At 25.5% G+C, this 22,595-nt stretch overlaps 1 protein-coding gene, 1 long non-coding RNA gene and 1 other non-coding gene across 5 annotated transcripts in view; 2 read left to right on the forward strand and 1 right to left on the reverse strand.

Moving 5' to 3' along the window:
* Positions 1-1,612, reverse strand: part of LOC122507031 — a 32,496-nt gene extending 30,884 nt beyond the window's left edge. Inside the window, exons 1-3 of one of the 3 annotated variants that reach the window (XR_006302069.1) lie at positions 1,476-1,612; positions 921-1,041; positions 324-474 (exon numbers count right to left, since the gene is read on the reverse strand). This is a non-coding gene — a long non-coding RNA (uncharacterized LOC122507031). Of the gene's footprint in view, positions 1-323; positions 475-920; positions 1,042-1,120; positions 1,179-1,475 lie in introns of those variants that run through there. The other 2 variants (XR_006302071.1, XR_006302072.1) reach the window with 2 other exon arrangements.
* Positions 1,613-4,543: 2,931 nt separating this feature from the next.
* Trnan-guu lies at positions 4,544-4,617 on the forward strand. The gene has a single exon. It is a non-coding gene; the product is annotated as a tRNA-Asn (tRNA).
* A 542-nt stretch (positions 4,618-5,159) lies between these two features.
* Positions 5,160-12,548, forward strand: LOC122506980 (protein suppressor of forked). Its single transcript, XM_043619442.1, has 13 exons — positions 5,160-5,331; positions 5,934-6,125; positions 6,476-6,508; positions 8,553-8,650; positions 8,772-8,925; positions 9,111-9,344; positions 9,632-10,015; positions 10,125-10,371; positions 10,495-10,564; positions 10,718-10,814; positions 10,902-11,160; positions 11,449-11,583; positions 11,845-12,548. The coding sequence occupies exons 1-13, from the start codon at positions 5,308-5,310 to the stop codon at positions 12,057-12,059; spliced, it is 2,142 nt and encodes a 713-aa protein (XP_043475377.1). The 5' UTR covers positions 5,160-5,307; the 3' UTR covers positions 12,060-12,548.
* The last annotated feature ends 10,047 nt before the right edge of the window (positions 12,549-22,595 follow it).

Raw genomic sequence — 22,595 nt, forward strand, 5'->3', positions numbered from 1 at the left:
AAGAATTTTAAAATTCTTGAAAATAATTGAATTTAGGAGAAGAATTTTAAACTAAGAAGAATTTTTTAATATTAAGAATCGATCAACTCTGCACGTGTTTAGTTATAGCTAATGAAGCGCTCTTAGTGTGAAAACGATGGAACCACTTCTCACCTGAGTTGCAAAACTTTTACCACTAAAGCGCTATTATCGCTGATTATTGTTTAACTAATAAACACCGAACAGAAAACTCCCAATATTCAAAATTAATTAAATTAATTTTGAAATTATGTTAAACATTATAGGATAAAAGTATAAATAATAAAATTTATATAAAAACTCACTCAGTAGTTGCAATTGATTTGACAGGTTATTTTCCCACGTGGCTATTAAATTCTCCACTAGATCACTCCTTTTGAAAACTAGCTCTAAAGTTCCCTGGCTCTTTTCTTCTCCACATTCTTCCTATTCTTCAGAATGTCGATTGAACATTCACTGCAAAATAAAATCAAAGAAAATTTGCCGTTAGAAAATCTGTTTTACAAATTATTATTTTTCGACACCTACTATTTACCTATTTATAATTTTTAAGCAAATTTGGAAAATAATAGTAGTAACCTAGATGATTATTAGGTCACGTGTATCAGAAAATTTCAAACAAGATGAAGATTTTTCTTTCATGTTAGACACGTGGTCAGTTAAAGCTAATGGAAATATTTGTCACCTGAGTTGCAATACTTTTACCACAGAAGCGCTAGTATCGCTAAACTAACACCAAATCAAAAAAAGGAAAAAATCCCCAATATTAAATAGTAATTAAATTAATCTAACAATTTTTTAAATAATAAAAAAATAATTTAAAAATTCAGTTCAACAGGAAATGATCAAAGTTCAAATAATAAAATAATAGAAGTTAAATTATTAATAAAAAATTAACGCACTTTGTAGTTGCAATTAATTTGACAGGTTATTTTCCCACGTGGTGATGAGATTTTCCACTATATATGCGTTTTTCTTCTCGACATTCTTCGCATGATCTACAGATTTTAGATTAAACACTCTCTGAAAAATAAAACCAAACAAAAAATTCCTATTATAAAATCAATTTATTTTACACATTTCTTTAACACCTGCTATTTACCTATTTATAATTTTTGAGCGAACTTTGAATTTAAAATATAATTGGTAGGTCACGTTTAACTACCAGAATAAGAAAATTTCAAAAAAAGATGAGGATTTTTCTTTAATGTTAGACACGTGGTCAGTTCGTGCGAACGAAGCACCTCTGGTGTGAAAACGCTGCAAACATTTGTCGCCTGAGTTGCAGCAGTTTCACCACAAAAGCGCTAGTATCGCTAAACTAACAAACACGAAATGAAGAAAAGAAAAAGCCAAATATTAATTTACTTAATAAAAAAATCAAGTTAAACAGTAATGGACAAAAGTACAAATAATAAAATAATAGAAGTTATATAATTAATAAACAGTTAACTCACTTTGCTACTGTGATTAATTTGATAGGTTATTTTCCCACGTGGTGATAAATGCTGAGGATTTTTCTTTTGTTAGTCACGTGGTTTCTTGTAGCGAATGAGGCACGGTGTGAAAATGCTGCAACCATCTCCCATCTGAGTTGCAGCGATTTCACCACGGAAGCGCTTGTATCGCTGAACTAACAAACATTAATAAGAAATAGAAATAAACCCTCTCAATATTAATTTAAATTATTCATTTTTTATTATTTAGATTTATTATTTTACAAATTTAACTAATAGATCGAAACTATAAAATAAAATAACCAAAACATAGAAACAGTGATAGATTAAAATTCCAGTCTGAGATATCTACGCCGCGCTGGCGCCACTTTAACCCTCTCATTGGTAGAAAATAGCGCGCTTATTTGAAATGCAATAATGTTTGAAAATGCTAAGAAAACAGTAAAATAGAAATTATATATATAAAATTAACTGTTTTTAATTTTAATAATAACCTTTTTTCATCGACATTAATTTTACTAAATTCGTTTAAAGTCATACTTCAGTAAGAATAAAACACTTTGCTTTTTAAAGAATTTTAATAATATTTCAATCAAATATTAAACTTAATTTATAATTTTATTAAAATTAATCTAGATTTTAAGAAAATTACAAAAATAAAAACTAGGTATCAATTTGACAGTTTCATAATTTTAATTGCTTTTTTATATAGTTAAGAATTATTAGAGCATTTTAAATAAGCGCGGTCTTTTACACAAATGAGAGACTTAATGTGGCGCAAGCGCAGAATATCCAAAATTCGTATAAAGGACGATAGATGACGATGCTAATAACTTTTCTTCCTTTTAATCAAATTCAACTTTTAAATTGAATTCTAAAAAGGATTTTTATGCCTTTAGACGTTTTTGCGCCTTTAAATGTATTGCTACAAAATATGCCCTCTTTATTTCTAACAAAAAAACTGTAAAATATTTTAAATACTAGATTTTTTTGGACAACAATAATAATTTCTCTCACGAAATTATAACCCTACAATTGACAGAGTGGGGGTATCTGATAATAGTTAAACGATTCCCTCTAACGGATGAATACTCTTTAGCGAGTGTAATTAAAATTACATCTCTCCATCGGGTGATTCAGATAAGTTTTAGGAGGCGCAAACGGCAAATGAGTATCGCGACTTTGCATATTATGCATCATGAACCTTCCATTAAGTTAGTTACGCTTAAATGCAAATTGCCATATGTTTAATCGATCTATTTAAAACTTTGCAACTGTGTGCGGCATAATGGTTCTTGTCCACCTAAGACTCCTATCATCGCAAATAATCGGAAAAAAATATATTTCAAGACACATTTTTAAACAGTTAATTTTCACGTTGTCTCGTCGCGAATACGTCACACAGTCGTAATTTGCATTATGTAAAATTCAGTACGTAAAACTAATTACAAACAAACTTGTGCTTAATGATTAGTCGCACAATAATCACTAATAGACGAGAAGAACTTGCGACAAAAGTTCCCAAAAAAAGTTTCAGAGAAAAAAATTCCATTCATTCTTTGTTCCCAAAGCTAAAAGTTCCAATAATTATTTATTTCCAAAGTCAAAAGTAAGAATAATTCTTTGTTTCAAAAACCAAAAGGTCCAACATTTTTTTCAAATTTAGAAACTTTTTCTTGATGCATTTCGTCACTTCTAAGAATTGCGAGAAACAAAAATTGCGGCGGACAAATAAAACAGCTGACCCACTTGAAATTTTATAATTCGTCTAAATTCCTAATTAAACGGAATTAAATGACGACAATTTTTTTAAACAATTTTTCCCAATGACAAGAATGTGATTTATGTATAAAAAATATTATTAAATATAATTAATTGAAATAATTTAATTAATAAAGTTAAATAATTTAATAGGATTACATTTAATAAAAATTTACTATTTTATAAATATTTTTTATCATTTAATTAATAATAACATGTACTATACAAAATAATAATTATTATTTATGTAATAATATATTTTTTATTTGATGAGTTATTCAAATTAACTCAATTTTTTATTATACATTGGCAAAATAATTTAATTTCTAAAAATTTGTATTGTAAAATAATATAATTTATAAAAATTGTCATTGCTAAATAATATAATTTATAGAAATTGTTATTATGAAATTAGATTGACCTGTTTTCTTCCAAGTTGGACTTGACTTAAAGTATATAATTTAATGTGGGTGTGTAGTGACAAAATGACCACTTCCTGCATCATTATTATCTCTAAAAATTTATTTTTTATAAATAAATAAAATAATCTTTAAACAGCAGAAAATATTTTTTAAATTCATTAAAATAGAATGACTCTAAAAATTATTTTCGTAATAATAATTTCTAATTTGGTTAACTGAATACATTACTTTAAAAGGCACCTGCAGCAAGGCAACCAGATATGCTTACAAGTATGATTATAAATTAACTCTTTCTGCGTTATTGTTTTCATTAAAAAATTGCCCTTAATAAATAAACGAAGAAAACCTTAATAAATTAATTATTTATATTCATTTATTTCTATTTACTTATATTAATTAATTTATATATTATTATTAATTTATTTACCTTGAATCACGAACAACGAACTAGAAATGGTGCCTGAAGTTAGGCAACCAGATATGCATACAAGTATGATTGTAAATAAATACTTCCTGCATTATCATTTATAAATAAAGAAAAAAATTCTGAATCAAGAAATAACATTTGTTAAAATCACGATAATAGTATATTGATTTAAAAATTATTACTATCCTACTAATAATTTTCAATTTTGTTAACTGAAAACTTAACTTAAAACAGCGCCTAAAGTATAGCAACCAGATATACATCCAAGTATGATAGTATCAAAAAATAATAGTAAACAAATTGAGAAAAATATCATTTTAATCAATAAGCATAGTATAGTTTTGCATAATTAATAAAAAAAATATAAAAATTCATATAAATATTGAAATTTACATAATTAAAAACGAAGAAATATGGTCAATATCTGAACAAAGTTTATTTCAGAGTGAGGAACAACTGCCTCCGTGGCGCAATCGGCTAGCGCGTTCGGCTGTTAACCGAAAGGTTGGTGGTTCGAGCCCACCCGGGGGCGTTTTTTTTACATCACTATATTTAGATTTAAGATAATTTTAACACAATAGAAAAAAGGTAATTAGCGGAATTTTGATTTAAGCGTAATTTGTACTGTGTGAGTACAGAATACTTATAGTATACAGTACTATTTATCCCTAGTATAATTTATTTATACTATAAAATTCTAATAGTAAAATCGAAAATAAGTGGAAATTATCAATACTCAAATCACTCAAAAACAACAAAATAAAAAATATATTTATTCATCAATAATTACGACACAGGTAGTGTCCTCCCTAGAGAAAGTAATGAAGTTCCTGCACAAATTATAGTCGGTTGGTAAACAGTTTTCAAATATAACAAAAAACTTAATATTTTCTAACCAAATTATAAAAATAAGTTTATTTTGATCTTATTTTAATTTTTTAACTTTACCTATAAACAATAAATTTATAATTAACAAAAGGAATAAATGAAATAATTTTAAATTTCGCGCCGATAGAACTGAAAACTGGGTTGGCAACATTGGACCGTAATTTGTTTTCTTTGCATTGGTGCAGCTGTCAGTTCAGCCTTCAAGCCTCGACTGGATAGATAAGATACATCGCAGATACTAAATTGTGAATAATTGGATTGGAATAATAGAACAAAAGGAAAAAACAGAAAAAGTACGTTTCGAGGAAAGTTATAAAGAACCAAAATTACAAAAATGACGGAAGAAAAGGCGGAAATTGTAAGTACAAAAGAGTAACAAATATTCTAACCTCAATCTTTTGTCTCGTTTTTCTTTGTTGAAATTCACTTTTAATATTTTCCTGTTTCGATTTATAACATTACATTTAATTAAACGATTCATTTTATCAATGAAATCGATGGAAATTTCTCAAAAAACTATTTATTCTTGCAATATGGAGTTTATATTTACCCTGGAGAAAGTCACTTTGTTTGCTGTGTTGCAAACCTTGGAGTATTTTAGTAGCAAAATGCGTTTCTAAATGGCGTTATCTCATTATAATACTATGGAATAATCATTTGCTCATTACTGAACTGCTAGAATTTGACTCGCATACCTATTTCCTTGTGAGGTTTTCTGTCTCCTTGAAAATAGTTACATAACTATTATTATGTGTTTACATACTATTAATTATACAATCTTCTAGAAATGCTTTGTCAAGCATAAATGTATTTTATTGTAAGAAATAATTCTCTTTATAATATGAACACAACTCTCTACGAACGAAAAACAGAATTGAGAAAGAAAACTTAATTTTTGAAAGTAGAACAGAAAATTTGAATTTTTCGGTTTATTTATAATAATTTTGACATTTTTCACAGGACTGGGGAAATGATAAACTACAACGAGCACAGAAAACAATTGATGAAGCATCATACGATCTGGAAGCATGGAGTTTATTAATCAGAGAAGCACAAAATCGACCCATCACCGAAGTTCGACCACTTTTCGAAAAACTCGTCACAGTATTTCCTTCTGCAGGCCGATATTGGAAAATTTATATTGAACAAGAGGTATTCAAACTATTCTCTTGCAAAATTATTTTTAAGCATTTAATTTAAAGAAATTTTTTATTTAAAACAAATAGAGCAAAAAACTTTCTATAAATTAAATATTTCCTTTGTAAAATATTAATATTATAATTATTAATTATACTTTCCAAAGTATTAAGTACTGCTTTTAAAAAAAACAAGTTTTTATTTTTCGAAAATTATTATAAAAGAATAAAAATTGTGTCATACGTAATAATTTAACTATTATGAAAATTTTAATTTTTTGATAGCAGTTAAATTATTAGGTACATATGTTTAAAGTTCAATACAATTTTGATTTCAATTTTTTTCAAATTAATTTTTTTTTACAGATGAAAATGAGGAACTTTGAAAAGGTTGAAAAGGTATGTTGACATTTAGTTGCTTTTGTAAAAAAAATTCGAATCCACAGAAAGGTATTTTTTTAGTATTTTAGTTGTTCACTTAAAACGAGCCTTACGCTTAAATATCAATTGACTTTTACAGAAATGAAGACTGAATTTTAGTATAAGTAATAAATTTACTCATTTTTCTTATGTAAAAATTAAATAAATTCTATTACTAACAAAAGTTTACATTAACAAGCATAGAAATTTTTTTTTAGAAATTGTAAATAATTAAAAATGAAAAACTGTAAATAAATAAACATAGCAGTGTTTATGATTGTAAATAAAAAATACTAAATATTTTGTAAATCCAAATAATTTTTTTTTAAATTTGTTATATTATTTATACTTCATAAATTTATATATATTTATTTAGTATAATTATAAATAACTATTTCTTCTCTTTTTAACTGAACAACATTTGTATATTAAAAAAATAATATTTTTTTTTACCATTAATTAAATAATAGGGAATTAGTTATTTGTACAATGGTATTAAAGTGCAACATGATTCTGACACTTTGCAAATTATGTGAGGTGAATAAAAGATTTTACTTTGCCACGAACTACTTATTTTATTAATTAATTGCAATTCTGTTGGTATATTTGGGAGGTTGTTTTCTTCACGCGTTTAATTATTTATTCTAGAGAAAGTCGGAGGGAGGGAAAAATTTTTTGTAAATAAATTTTCGCACTTTTCGAAGAAGACAACTTTCTGAATTTCACAGCCTTTCCTTCCCTAGTTTTTTTTCGTTTACTTTGATTGCTATTTTTATCAAAACAAATAGCAAACACTAATAATATTATTGTGTCATTGATTTAGTAAATTATATATAAGTCCAATATTTTTTTTGCTAGACGAATGTTGTGTATTTGTGAGAGTTTCGAATTTTTTTTTTCTTCAAATAAAGGGAAACGTTTTCTTCAATAATAGTTTTTAAAATGTAAATATTTTCTGTAGTTTGAAATTTTTCTTTTAAAAAAAGAACTCGAGTTTTAAATAAAAAAAATTATGTTAAAAAATAAAAATGTAGAAAAAGATAGTAAAAAATTAATAGTGAGACTGTTATTTGAGTTTGTGTGTCTGACTGTGCGAATCTAAATGAAAACCTATCCTTTTATCGACTATTTGAGCAATACTCAAATTATCGAGAAACTTTTAGAAGTAGGATAATGTGACAATTTCCCTAAATTATAATTTATGTAAATTTGTTTTTTCTTAAATTAAATTCGTATTCTATAAAAACGAAAATTTTCGACCCTATTTTTAAAATTAATTTTCTACCTGGAAGTATAAAAAGATCTAAAATTTAATAATATAAAGTTTCAAACGTAAATCAAAAAAATTACAAAAATGAAAAATTATTCTAAAAAAAATTAATTATTCTGGAAAAAAATCCAGTCAAAATTACATTTATAAATACAAATCTTCTTCATGAGGAAGCAAACAGAAATATTTTTAAACTATCAAAACTTTTGTCACATTATGTTGCTTCAACATGTCTTGATTTTTCTCTGTCTTGGGATCATTTATTTCTAGATCCCACTTTAGATTATTTACTGAATTAACAATCCCCACTTATGAAATAAATAAAGAAATATTTTATAATTTTAGTGGGGTTTTTTTACAAATACATTATTTTTGTTTCTTTGTTTAAAATATTTTCTCTAATATTAATACATAATTATCCATGTTTTATTCAATAAAACAATTCAATAATTAATACCAATGGTCAATTCTTTTTTACCCATATTTTTCAACCATAATAATAAAAAAAAACAATATTTTCTGTAAAATAATGTTAAATAAATGGAATTTATATTTTTCTGTGGTCTTTTATTAAAATTGTATTTCACTATATAGAAAAAAAAATAAACAAAACTTGCCTAATTTTTTTTGGTAAGTAAGGTGAATGACTTGTTATATTTTCGAACAAATAATGTTAAAACAATTTTTAACAATTTGTTCGTATATTGATTAATAACATTTTATTATAAAAAAAACTTTTTTGTCTCTAAACAGCTTTTCCAAAGGTGCCTCATGAAAATTTTAAATATTGAATTGTGGAAATTGTATCTTTCATACGTTAAAGAGACAAAAGCGAGCCTGACAACATATAAGTGAGTTAAAAAATTTTATTTTACTATTAAATGACAATAAAAACTGAGAAGTAGAAATTATCATTTCAAAGTAAAACGAATATTTGTTAATTATATACAAACAATTAATTTTTTCATTTAGAGAGAAAATGGCACAGGCGTACGATTTCGCATTGGACAAAATAGGAATGGACATTCATTCCTTTAGCATTTGGAATGATTATGTCATGTTTTTGAAAAGCGTCGAAGCTGTTGGTTCATATGCTGAGAATCAAAAAATCAGCGCAGTGAGAAAGGTGAGTTTTTTCGTAGGAAAATAAAGTTGTTGATAGAAAATAAAAATTGAAAGTAACAACTCTTTCGACAAAGAGGTGTCTAAACTAAACTTACTTAATATTTCATTAATTTACCTAGAAATTGATTGCCAAAACATTTGGAACTTTTAGACAAAAATGATTGTGAATATGAATATTTGTTTTAGGTTTACCAACGAGGAGTGGTGAATCCAATGATAAATATGGAACAATTGTGGAAGGATTACATGGCATTTGAACAAAATATAAATCCTATTATTGCCGAAAAAATGGCAATTGAAAGATCAAGGGATTATATGAACGCGAGACGTGTCGCCAAGGAATTGGAGGCAGTAACAAGAGGATTAAATAGAAGTGCTCCGAGTATACCTCCAACTGGACATCCAGATGAAGTGAAACAGGTAAAAATTCCACCTCGAAATATATTTCAACAAAAAAACTTGCGAATCGAAAGAAAAACTCTTCGGAAAGAATTAAATAAACTCGAAAAAATTAAATTTATTTTCAAACGAAACTTTTTTTTGCCAGAAAAAAAATACAAAATATTTTTAATCAAAATTAACGAAATTTTAATTAAAGCGATGTTTGAAAGAATGTTAAAAACGTTTTGGAGAAAAAAGGCAAAGCCTTGAAATAATATAAATAGCAAAAAAATGGAAGTCTAAATTAATTATTTAAAAATATTTAGGTTGAATTGTGGAAGAAATACATTGCTTGGGAACGAAGTAATCCACTGAGAACTGAGGATACATCGCTTGTTGCTAGACGAGTGATGTTCGCCATTGAACAATGCTTATTGTGCCTCGGTCATCATCCAGCCGTGTGGCATCAGGCCGCACATTTTCTCGAATTAAGTTCAAAAATTCTCACCGAAAAAGGTGACGTTAATGCCTCGAAACAACTTAGCGACGAGGCAGCAACAATGTTCGAAAGAGCAACAAGTACATTGCTCTCAAAAAATATGTTGCTTTATTTTGCTCACGCAGATTTTGAAGAAGGGCGAGTTAAATACGACAAAGTTCATCAAATTTATCAAAAGTTTCTCGATATTGCCGATGTTGATCCTACATTGGTAAGCAAAATTCTTTTTTTCTGATGTTGAATAAATTAATTTCATAATTTATTCAAGTGATTAATTAATTATTGAATATTGAAATAATTAATTTCAATTAAACTTCCAGGCTTTCGTTCAGTATATGAAGTTTGCTAGACGCGCCGAAGGAATAAAATCGGCGAGAATAGTTTTTAAAAGAGCGCGAGAGGACCAAAGATGCAAGCATCATGTTTACGTTGCTGCCGCTCTGATGGAATATTATTGTACCAAAGACAAAAACATAGCATTCCGCATTTTTGAATTAGGTTTAAAGAAATTCGGAGACCATCCAGATTATATTCTTTGCTATATAGATTACTTGTCTCATTTAAATGGTACGAATAAAATGCAACAAAAACAATTTTACTATTTAATTAATTTTTTAATTTTGAATTAACAATTATACTAATTATTTTATTCTCATTCTAATAATCTATCTGCCATTTCTCGAATTTCAGAGGACAATAATACAAGAGTACTATTTGAGAGAGTATTATCTTCCGGTAGTTTAGAACCAGAGAAATCAGTGTAAGTTGAAATAATACCTTTTTCCATTTGAATATTTCAAATTATTATTTGTTAATATTGCTAAAAAAATATTTTATCAAAGGTAATTGAAAATATCAAATTTTGCATTTTCTTTTCAAATTTAATTGTAAAATTGAAATTTTCTATTCACAGTGACATTTGGAATCGTTTCCTCGAATTCGAATCGAATATTGGAGATTTAGCCAGTATTGTTAAGGTTGAAAAACGACGAAGTGCTGTTTTAGAGAAGGTGAGAGAGAAGATGAAAAGAATTATTCTATTTCTTTTCATAAAAGAAAATTTCTAATATTCAACGTATTTTTTCTTTCCTTTTTAGATTAAAGAATTCGAAGGTAAAGAAACGGCCCAATTGGTCGATCGCTACAAGTTTTTGGATTTATATCCCTGTACAACAATGGAATTACGATCAATTGGCTACGTTGAAGTGTCGAGTATAAGTAGAAATTCTTCAGGACCAGCTTTACGGATTCCTGATCAAGAAGAAGCACTAGCTGCATTACCGAGACCCGACATATCGCAAATGATTCCATTTAAACCGAAGCTCAATGCTTTGCCCGGAGAACATCCTGTACCAGGTAATAAGAAAGTTTTCTCAAAAATAGAAAACGAAATTCTAACTAACAAAGAAAAAGACCGAAAAGTAATATTTTAAATAATAATAATAGTAAAAAGTGTCAATAATAATTTTATTATTATTTGATAATTTAATTATTTGGTAATTTTACTATTATTTTTCTAATGTTTCCAAAAAGGAATAAAAAACACCAGCAATATAGAAAAATTGAATTCAAAATAGTTAAAAAAATAATAAAGATTTTAAAATTGCATAGAGGGAAAAATTTTAAATTATGAAAATTTTTCAGGTGGCGTGTTTCCTTTGCCTCCAGCAGCTGCTCAATTGTGCACTATTTTACCACCACCAGGATGTTTCAGAGGACCATTTGTTACAATTGATTTACTAATGGACGTTTTTGGTAGAATTCAATTACCAGAGCACGGTTAGTCTTTAATATTATATTAAAAGTCAAATATAAATATTATAAAAATAATTAATAATAATAATAATACCTAACAATAATAATAAAAGAATAATTTTATTATTATTATATATTATTATTGTACTATTATAAAATTAATTATTATATTTTTATAGTTATATTAATTATTCTTGTATTTTTATAATTAAATTGATTATTATAATACGAATTGTAATTCATATTAATTAAATACATTGCAATAATTAATAATTATTATTTCAGCACCGCTCCCAGTGTCAGACAATGGTTGTGACACAAAATTATTCGACCTGGCAAAAAGTGTTCACTGGATAGTTGACGAAGCAAACGACGGAACGGCAATTGGATCAAAACGAAGAAGAACAAGATTAGGTGGTGATGACAGTGAAGAGGAGGATTTACCACCGCCACCAGCTAATGATATTTATCGGCAAAGGCAACAAAAACGAGTGAAATAAGAAAAAAAAACACTTCTCTTTTTTTACACGATAAAAACTCAGGGTAATTCGGAATTTGTTTTGAAATGAATCAATTATGCGAATTTAACTTTTTCACCCCCACGCTGACCCGCATCGTTTTCAAATTATGATTTACAAATATTTTATATTTTTTCTGCAATTTATATAATCTGAAATGATTATTATATAAATTTAAAGAGAGAAAGGGAGAGAGAGAGTTTGGTTTACCAAACTCGCGTGAAGAATATTAATCGAATAGTGAACATGTTCTTTTTTCCTTGTTTCTGAGTACTATGTACTCAAAATGTGTGGATTATTCCACAATTGAGACTGTGTTTATTTTGTATCGTCCATTAATGAATTTTGCAAAATACCTTTAAGTGCATTGTACTCTAAAGTTATATATTGTAAAGGAACGATCAATACTTAGCGAATAACTTAGATTATAATTTTTATTATTGAATAAAATGTATAAGGGTAAAAAACTGATTACGACTTTTTTTCTAAAATCAAAAAAAATTGTTTTCAACTTCAATTTTGAAAACAGTTTTAATTTCAAAAAATATATATTTATAAATAATATGTATTTATTTTTAAAATTAATATTTTGATGATAATATTTATTATTATTTATTATTATATTTATTTATTTTGATAATATTTTGTATTTTTTATTTACTAAATTGCAGTATTTTTGTTTTTTAAGACATGATTTGAACTTTAATTTAGTTAATTTAACTCTTTGAAGTTTCAATATCGTCTTAAGGTTTAATATGGCAATAACTGGTAAACTTACTCTATGTATGCAATCGCGTTCGATTTAAATCGATTTTGAATAAGTGAACTTCTAACCATTTGGGTTGAATGTAATTGAATGCCTATAACTTGCTAACGAGCAAAACCTCTCAAGTTTGAATCGCAAATTGAGGCGAAACGTTGCAGCTCTGACCAGTGCATTTCATGATAGACCACGAAAGAAGATAAAGTGATTGTTGTTAAATTCAACGAAATTGATAAAAAGCTTTTTATCGTCTAACACAATATTAGTATTAATTTACCGTTATTTATTATTATTTTTGACAATTGTTAGAAAGCAATTTTTAATTTTCCTTCTTTATGAAAAAAGGATCTTTACAATCAACACTAATTTTCAATCGACATGAACCAAATTGGAACAAAGCAACGAAATAAATATAAATACGTTCTTAATTATAATTAAATTAATTCTAATTAAAATTGACTTGATTTATAAATCAAGTCAATTTTAATTTTAAAATCAAGTTAGTTTTAATTTATAAATCAAATTAATTTCAATCAGTAAATTAAATTAATTTCAATTCATAAATAAATTTTAATTTATAAATTAAATAAATTTTGATTTATGAATTAAAATTCTTATTTTAATTCACTTGAAATTTAATTAGTTCTAATTTTAAACAATATTCAGAATACTTTTTCAATTAACGACAATTTGAGTTGGTATTGTACTGGTAAATAGTTCATCATCAAGTGGTTTTCCTCGCGATTTACTCGAGAGTTTGTTGCCGGCTGTAACTATGTTTGATAAGGATAACAATTAAACTTTGATCGCCAATGCAAACTGGAAAGGTTGGTAATTGCCTGCTGAACTAAATGGCAAATTAGAAACTGCTTTCGGCATACTTTGCCATTCATTTGTTTAAAATTTGAGGCACAGAAAAAAAGAAAAAAACTCTCCATCCTTCAAATAGCATCATTTGGAAAAAGAACTTTTTGTTTCAATCTGATTTTAAAGAAGTAATCTAAATTATTTAACAGTTTATTTCTGAATTTATTTAACAGTTCATTTAATAATTAATTTCACAATCTATTTAGTAATTAATTAAATAATTAATTTAACAATCTGTTTAATAATTAAATAAATAACTAATTTGACAATCTGTTTAATAAATACTCTAACAATTTATTTAATAATCCTAGGGAAATATTTATTTAATAATCTTAAAGAAATATTTATTTAACAACTTTTAATAAATATTTATTTAAAATCAGATTGTAAACAAAAATTTATTTCTACTATTCGAATTTAAAGAAAATGAGTAAATTTTGTTAATAAACTTAAAATTGTTATTTTTATCATTTTATTACAGACAGAAATTCAAAGAATTTTTCCCTCCTTTTTTTGTGCAAGAGATGAAACGTCATGGAACATTTCAAACGTTTTTGTTTTACCAACTTCTTATATAGTATATATAAGGAAAAAAACTTCACAATTATGCTGCTGCGTTAATACGATTCTCCAAGAATTTACGTTTTAAATGAACTTGAGAAAGAATTAAAAAGCTTTTAAATCTCCCAGTAAGATTTTATGGAAGCCTTTTATAAACTTTTAACCATTTTTTTGTACAGACATCCATTTATGTGAAAATATTTATTCTCTTCCTGGCAAATATTTTCAAAATCATTGTAATTATTTAAAAATTAATCTTCATCGAATAATTCCAAGAAGGATTATAATTTGAATCATTTTCAAAATCATTTCCACTACTACTCAAATTTTAATTCTTATTGAATAATTTCAAGAGAGAAGAACCTGAATAATTTCGAAAAAAAATTAAATAACAAAGAAAAGAAAAAAAATTCGAAAAAAGGAAATTTGAATCGAAATTTAGTGGTTTAGTAAAAGAAAACAAAAAATGACTCTAATCCAAAGATTTAGAGGTCTCTATATTGAAACTAATTTCAATCTGCTGGATGTGGTTTCGGGTCGGAAGGCGACAGTGCAATTTATCGGTGGAAGTTCATCGTTTCTGATAATTGAGAAACGAAGTGACCTAAAGCAAGTTCCGCCCACGTACATCCTAGGGAAACTACATTACATGAACATAAATTCAAGAATGGTTGGCGCGTGACTATGTGGCATAGTTGTACCCCATCCGTCTTATGGAAGTCCTGTACCTCAACGATATTCGAACAGAAACGATCTAACTAAATGAGAAGCAACACACTAACTATATTTTCCCCTTTCATCCACTGACCTCCTTTCAAAACTAGGTTTCAGTTACAAAAAGAAAAAAACAACAAAAAATAAACTCAATAATAAATATAAAATGACAAATAAAATAAAAATAACAATCATTATTATTACTATTATTAACATTAAAATTCCCATAAATAAAAAAAATAGATATTACAATGAGAAAATATTCTTTTAATCCAAAAATATGAAGCCAATCAAAAAAATATGTTTGAATTAAACGTAATTTTTATTGAATCAAACATATTATGCATTGAATCAAAATTATTATGTTTAATTCAAAAATAATTTTTGGTTGACTGTACAGCAAAGATAATTATGTTTGATTCAAATATATACATTTATCAGTGTAGATATTCATTAAAATAAAAATAATAAATTACAAAATAAATACATGAAAGAAAACTTCAGAAACAAAAAAATAAGGAAAATAATAATTTACAATTAAATATAAACAAATGTCAAATAAATACAAAAACATAAATTACAAAAAGTAAATTCCACCAAGAAATTGTTAAATGACAAATAAAATAAAAATTATTGTATAACAAAATTATCATCAAATATTGGAAATTAAAAAAAAATAATAAACTCTACAAACAAATTATCAAATAACAACTTAAATTGCAATAATTATTTATAAATAATAAATACACATGTTAATATTAACAACAATAAATTACAAAAAAAATACGGCAAATAAATTAAGTATAAAAAAATATAAATACTTCCTCTATGAGGAAGTAAAAGTTACAAATTACAACAAAAGTTATGAAATGACAAATAAAATAATTATAATAAATAACAAATTAAAAATTATAAATATAAAATTTCAAAAAATACAGAAAAAAATATTTTAAAAATTACAAACAATTGCCAAAAAGTATAAAAAAAAAATTACAAAGAAATGCACTCCCAAAAAAATTATTAAATACCAAATAATATAGGGGAGAGTGGGGCAAACCGGACCGGTGGGTAAACCGGACCCCCCTCAATATTTCCGAAATGGCGAAATTAGAAAAAGTGTTGTTTACAAATTTAAAACAACCATGTTTGGTATACCTTATTTTGATTGTAGGACACTTTTCCCAAAACAAGTTTCCCAACGATTTCTTTTCCCAAAAAAACTTTTTCCAAAGACAATTTTCCCAAAAAGTTTGAATAATTTAATTACTTATTTTTGAAATAAATTTTTCCAAAAAAATTTGAAACCGTAAAAGTATGATTAAAAAAATTCAAAAAATTATCATGAATATTAAAGTGTCAAAAAGGTCAATGTAAAATATGTTCATTTAATAGATATACTAAAATTCAAAAAAGCTTTTTAATTACTTAATTATTTAATTTAAAAAAAAAATTTTTTTTTTGAAAAAGTGTCAATCTGTTTTTCAAAATTTTTTTATCCGACTTTCACAGTTTCAAATTTTTTTGGAAAAATTTATATCACAATATCTACCATTAATTAATTTAGATTCTACATTGAATAGAGATTGAAACAAGACTAAGAACGGTAGTGTACGTCGACCAAGCTTTGTCCATATTTAATAAAAATTTCAATTTATAAAATACTATGAATTTTGACAATCTTTCAAAAAAGGTAACTGACAAACAAATAATGAAACAAAATTTGAATTTCATGTTTCCGAATATGAATAATTTCTATGAGACAATTTTTATTTGTTTGGGAAAAGGTTTTGGGAAAGTCATATTTATTGGGAAAAGTTTTTTTTGGAAAAGAAATCGTTGGGAAACTTGTTTTGGGAAAAGTGTCCCCCTACCCTTATTTTTTCAATCTGACAGTTTTAGCTTCCGTTTGTGCGACGAAGGGAGCAAAAGTTTTTTTAAAAATTTTTTTCTACACTTTTACGAATTTTTTCTTAAGGAAATTCTGAGGAAATCGTGTAATGTTTCCAAATATTAGGTCTTAGGTTTTGAAGGTACACACCTCAGGAATATTTACCACCAAAAACTTTGATGAATTTGCAAAGCATTTCTTTTTGACAAACATTTATTCTCAAAATGGGCCTGTGGGGCAAACCGGCCATAGGATATTTCCATTGAATTAAAGTTTCATAAAAATTATTTTTAAATAAAATGTTTCTTTCATTAAAATATTTACTTACAATGAAAAATAATTGTCTTCCAATGAGAATTAGACCCTTTAATATTGTTTCTCTGATAATGACAAACATTTTTATTTTTTTTATTAAAAAAAATATTTATTTAATTAAAATTCAATCCCGTATTATTATTTTCATTACTACAACCATTGTATACATGATTCTTTATGTTTTTTATTATTGTAGATTATGTAAATGCAATATTATAAATAAAAAACCAAACGGTCCGGTTTACCCCAGGGGGTGGGGCAAACCGGACCGTTTGCAAAATTTTTTAAAGTTAACACAGCAACTAAACAATAAAAGATAAACTATAGGTGTCTCTGGGAAAAAGTTGCGCAATTAAATGATCTTTCAAACAAGCCATCGAAAAATGAAATCGGTTGATTCGTTTAGTCACAAGAGTCAAAAAAACCGTTAGGGGGTCCGGTTTGCCCCATTCTCCCCTAATAATAAATAGAATAATTATTATTATAATAATAATAAATAATATGAATAGAAGAAATAATCTATTGAGAAAAAAAATTAATATTAGACAGAAATACACCATTAGGCCAATAATGGATTAATGATATTGGGGTTTTGGAAATGATTTAAATATAAATCTATTGAATCACGTAAAGTGCAGGTGTGAATAAATAACGTTTAACCACTCCACTGCACGCAACTGAAACGAAAATGCTTTTAGCTACCGGCGGACTGTTCTCACAATATTCAATAATTGCGTCACAGTAAAATCAAAATCTGCCTTTGAAGTATCAATTCCGTTGTATATCCCTATGATATGAATTTATTAAAACTCCAACTAAACTCTGAATTCAATTAAATATATTGCAAACGTATATATGTATTATTATTTAAGAGCTTGCCTAAAAAAATCCCATACAAAACAAAGTGAAATTTCTTCTTTTTGACAATTTCAATTTAGTTGAAACACAACAAAAATCGGATAATCGAAAACAAAAAGATATATTTTTAGTAGAGAACAAAAAAATTTCCAGTTTAAAAATTTTTAAAAATTACTTTGTTACACATTTTTTTATTTACTTATTTTTATCTTTATTATTTTTTTAAATTTATTATTATTTTATTTTTTATTATATATGTTTATTATTGCATATATGTAACAAAGTAATTTTCGAAAATTATTAAGTATTATTATAAAATTATTATTAAAAATTATTAATAAATTAATAGTCATGTTTCGTTGACTTTAAAATAAATAAAATAAACAAATTAATTATTTACTTTGTAAATAATTATGTAATCATATTTACATAATTATTTACAAAGTAAAAAATAGTTTGTGTCATCTTCGAGAGTATAATAACCAAATGTTTGATTTTCAAATAATATGCTTCAATAAAATTTTTCTCGGTATTCTTCATAATACTATTTTACGTTTTGAAGAAAAAAAGTTTAACAAAAAATTGCTTCAACAATCCGAGAAAAGTAATAATAATACCTTACAATGTCGTCAATGCAAATGATTTCAGGTTTTTGTAATTTTAGTTCAACCAACACTTATCATAATCATTTTTTTAAAAAAGCAAATCGATAAACTTCAAATTGGAATCGTTTAACCTTGGTTTTAATTACTAGGAAAAATAAATTAGTAACTATTATTTTAACCCGTTTTGATAGTAATTTTTATTTTTTTATGATAAAAAGAAGAAAATAAGTTTACAGTCTATAGTCTATATAACTAAAATAACTAACAATAAATCGTCAACGGTCAACAAGATAATAAAAGAAACCGTAAAATACAAAAGAAGCCATTTTATAAAGTGACTTCAAGCTAGAATTATATTTTTAAAGTGTGCTCTTTAAAAAAAAGAAACATAAAACTTCAAGTGCAAGTAGAAAAAAACTTTTCTGCCATCAAAAATATAAAACCAGAAATATTATTCTTTAAAAGTTCAACCAATACAATTTAAAATTTAAATTAAAAAATTATGTTTAATTTATATTTAAATTTACATGTACAAAGCAATTAAATTAAATCAAAAAATTTAAAAAGCAAACAAATAAAAAATACTAAAATAATATAAAAATATCTGTCTAAAAATAAGAAAGTATTAAAATAGGCATCGAAATATCAAAATATTGAAATATCGAAACATCAAACTAATAGAAATAAAAAAAATTTCAAAAATGGTTGAAATTAAAAAATTCACTCTTCTCCTGAATTTATTGTGTATCGGACAATTTTTATTAGAAATTAAAGCAGACGAAGAAATTGAAAATGAAACTGAATCAGCAGTGAAATCACGCAAGCGTAGAGATGCAACTTTGGGAACGGTTGGCTCACTTTTGGGACCAGTTCTGGGTCTGGTGACTGAGGCGGAAAATAAAGCAATGCTTCAAAGAATAATGGCAATCCTTGAAGATCAAAAAAATGTTTCTGGAATGGTGGACAAGCAAAGTTCAAAGTCACAGGCTGATTTTCAAAGGGTTGATGGCCGTATTGATAGACAAGGTGATCAGGTGCAGGAAATTCGTGCAAAATTGGGTGAAATATCAAGTAGCTTGAAGAATATACTTCTCTTTCAAAAGGCTTTTGCAAAAATTCAAAATCTCGACGATAATGTTTTGAAATTAGACGAGAGACTCAACGACCTTTCGAAAACTCTTGATTCAATTATTAAAGCTCTCAAGAATGATAAATCTGATGGTGTTACTGAACAACCGGGTACTACCTAAAAACCAAAAAGTTCTTAGATGTAAAATATTCCTGTTTTCTTTGTAATAATATAACAAGAAATAAATGTTTTACAATAATTAAATTCTGTCGTATTTCAATTTCCCTTTTTTGTAAGGGAGAAAAAAATATTTTTGATTCAATATTTGCAGAAGGAAAACAAAATTTTATTGAATTCTATAAAAAATATTTTTTTACGATTTAATTTTACTTGAAAATTTTAATTAACTTTTAAATTTTAATTTAAATAACTAAAAATCCGCTTTTCAGTATTTTTGCCTTTATTATTTTTATTAAACCAAATAATTAAACACGTAATTTTACTTATTTCTGTATTTATTACTATTAAAGTGTTAAACAAATAAAGTTTTAAATTTCCAGTATTACTACTTTTTTAAATATTGTTAAACAAATAACTTTCTCAAATTCTTTCTACTTTTTTCTAAAATTGAAGCCATAAATATGATAGCGAAAAGGTAATTAAAAATTAACATTGTACGAATTACTGTATGAAATTATTATTAAAAGAGTAGAATTTTTAAAAAGTAATATAATAAAAAGTAATTATAATTATAACTTATAAGTAATAATAAAATTGTTTCAATTTTTTTTCCTTTTAATATAATTGCTTCAATTAAAAATTATCTCGATATTTCATTTCAATGTATGCCGGGTCTGACTAAAACGGTATCGTTCTACTGAAGCATTTAAACTACTTAAATGCGAGGAGAAATTAATAAATACTATTTTAATTTTTCTTCTTTTAACATTCCTTTCTCTTTAATTAACTTTTCTCTCTTATCATTTATATAACTATTCAGAAATTTTATTTATTTAATGAAGTACATGTGCAAGAATATTTTACTAAGTTGGAATTTATTCTTTATAAGATAAATATTTTATTAGTTAGTTATTATTTATTTATTATCTATATTTTGTTATTTATTTTATTTCATTAATTAATTTTTAATTATTTATTTTAATGTTTCTTTTTTCTTTTTTTATTATTTATTTTATCTATGAACGGATTTCGTAATTACTAAACTGAATTGCTGTAAATTAAAAATTTTCTAAAATGTAATTAAAATCCAATTAAAATTAAAATTTTAACTCTACTTTAGTCCATATATAAAAAAATGCATTTAATTAAACTCAAGAGCGAAAATATCATAATATATCTATTTTTGTCGCTATTTTCACAAGCATTTACATATATTAAACTTTTCAATATTTATTTTCAAAAAGTGTAATTAAAAAACACACTTAAAAGAAATTTTACAGAACTGTATGAAAAACAAACATTAAAAAAAATTCATGAAACCAAATAGCGAAGTGAATTACTTTTACATTTGAAAGAAATAAATAACTTTTTTTAAGCATTTTCATTTTTCTTTTACATAAAATAAATTTTAAAATTTTACATTTTTTGAAGTTTCATACAGAAATAAATATTATTAAAAGAAAAATTATATATCTTCATATTTTCAAAATTAATAGCTTTCTTTTTTTTATTTTTAGAAACTCTTTTTTAATAAACTTTTTTCTGTTGCACTATGACAACTTTAAAAAGTAATTAGCTACACCAGAGAGACGTCAAAAAGAGAAAAGCCTGATAAAAAAAAAATTGAAGTCCCATTTGTGTAAGTAATTTAGTTTTTTTGAATTCGCGGAAACCATTAATTTCGCGGTCGCGAGGGATGCAACTTTGGAAAGGTCTTTGAAACTTTAGTTTCTATCTCAGAGGAAGACAAATGACATAGGGACGAGGAGAGAGCGACAGAGAAGGGGAGAGAGATGGCCCTAGTTAGTTGTTCATAGATCGTAAACGAATAATTCTAGCGAACTAAGGAGGAAACTAACTTTTGAAATAATCTACTATTCATATAATCTCAATAAAAGAGAAATTATTAATAATAATAATATATTTTAATGATAATAATATATTATATTTATAATAATTTATTATAGTCATAATTTTTATCAGAAAAATAGTAATAACTTTGAAAAACATTTATATTTTCCCAATAAATGGATAATTCAAAACTTTTTTGAATCTGAATCGTTGATTTTTCTTTTTTTTTGGAAAATGCATGTAATCTAGTAAATGGATCACAAAACAAATGATTATTCCAAGAACCAAGACGTACAAAATTATCATTTATCAATAAATATTTATGACCATGGTAATCAATTCACATTCGGAAGAAAATAATCACTATGCATCCTAATTGAAGTTTTTTTTTAAGTGGAAACAATTTAACTGGATAATAATAATTAATATTAACAGTAGCGAGTATCAGCGCAATTACAATTAGATAGCGCATGTTCACAATTAACATCGTATTGTTCAGCTACACACATTGTTTAAATCGATTACTATAGCGTTTATACATGTATCTTATAAATTTAAGAATAGTTGGCTCATTTAAAAAAGTAGAAAATAAGATAAAGGAAAAAAGGAAGCATTTGAGTAATTAAATCAATCAATAAAATAAATGAATAAATAAAAAACAAATTAATTAATATTAAAACAGTTTAAATGTACAGTTCAATGACGCGTCGGACAGGTGACCAAAAACACAATTAACTCAAAATTTAATTAAAAAAATTAAATAAATCATTTAATTTAAATTTAAACAATTTGGATGAATAATGTAATGCTTTTAATTGCTACTTTAAAAATTAATTACCATTTAAAT

The sequence above is a fragment of the Leptopilina heterotoma genome, unplaced genomic scaffold (assembly GCF_015476425.1).
Source record: "Leptopilina heterotoma isolate Lh14 unplaced genomic scaffold, ASM1547642v1 Lhet_114, whole genome shotgun sequence".
Lineage (NCBI taxonomy): Eukaryota > Metazoa > Arthropoda > Insecta > Hymenoptera > Figitidae > Leptopilina > Leptopilina heterotoma.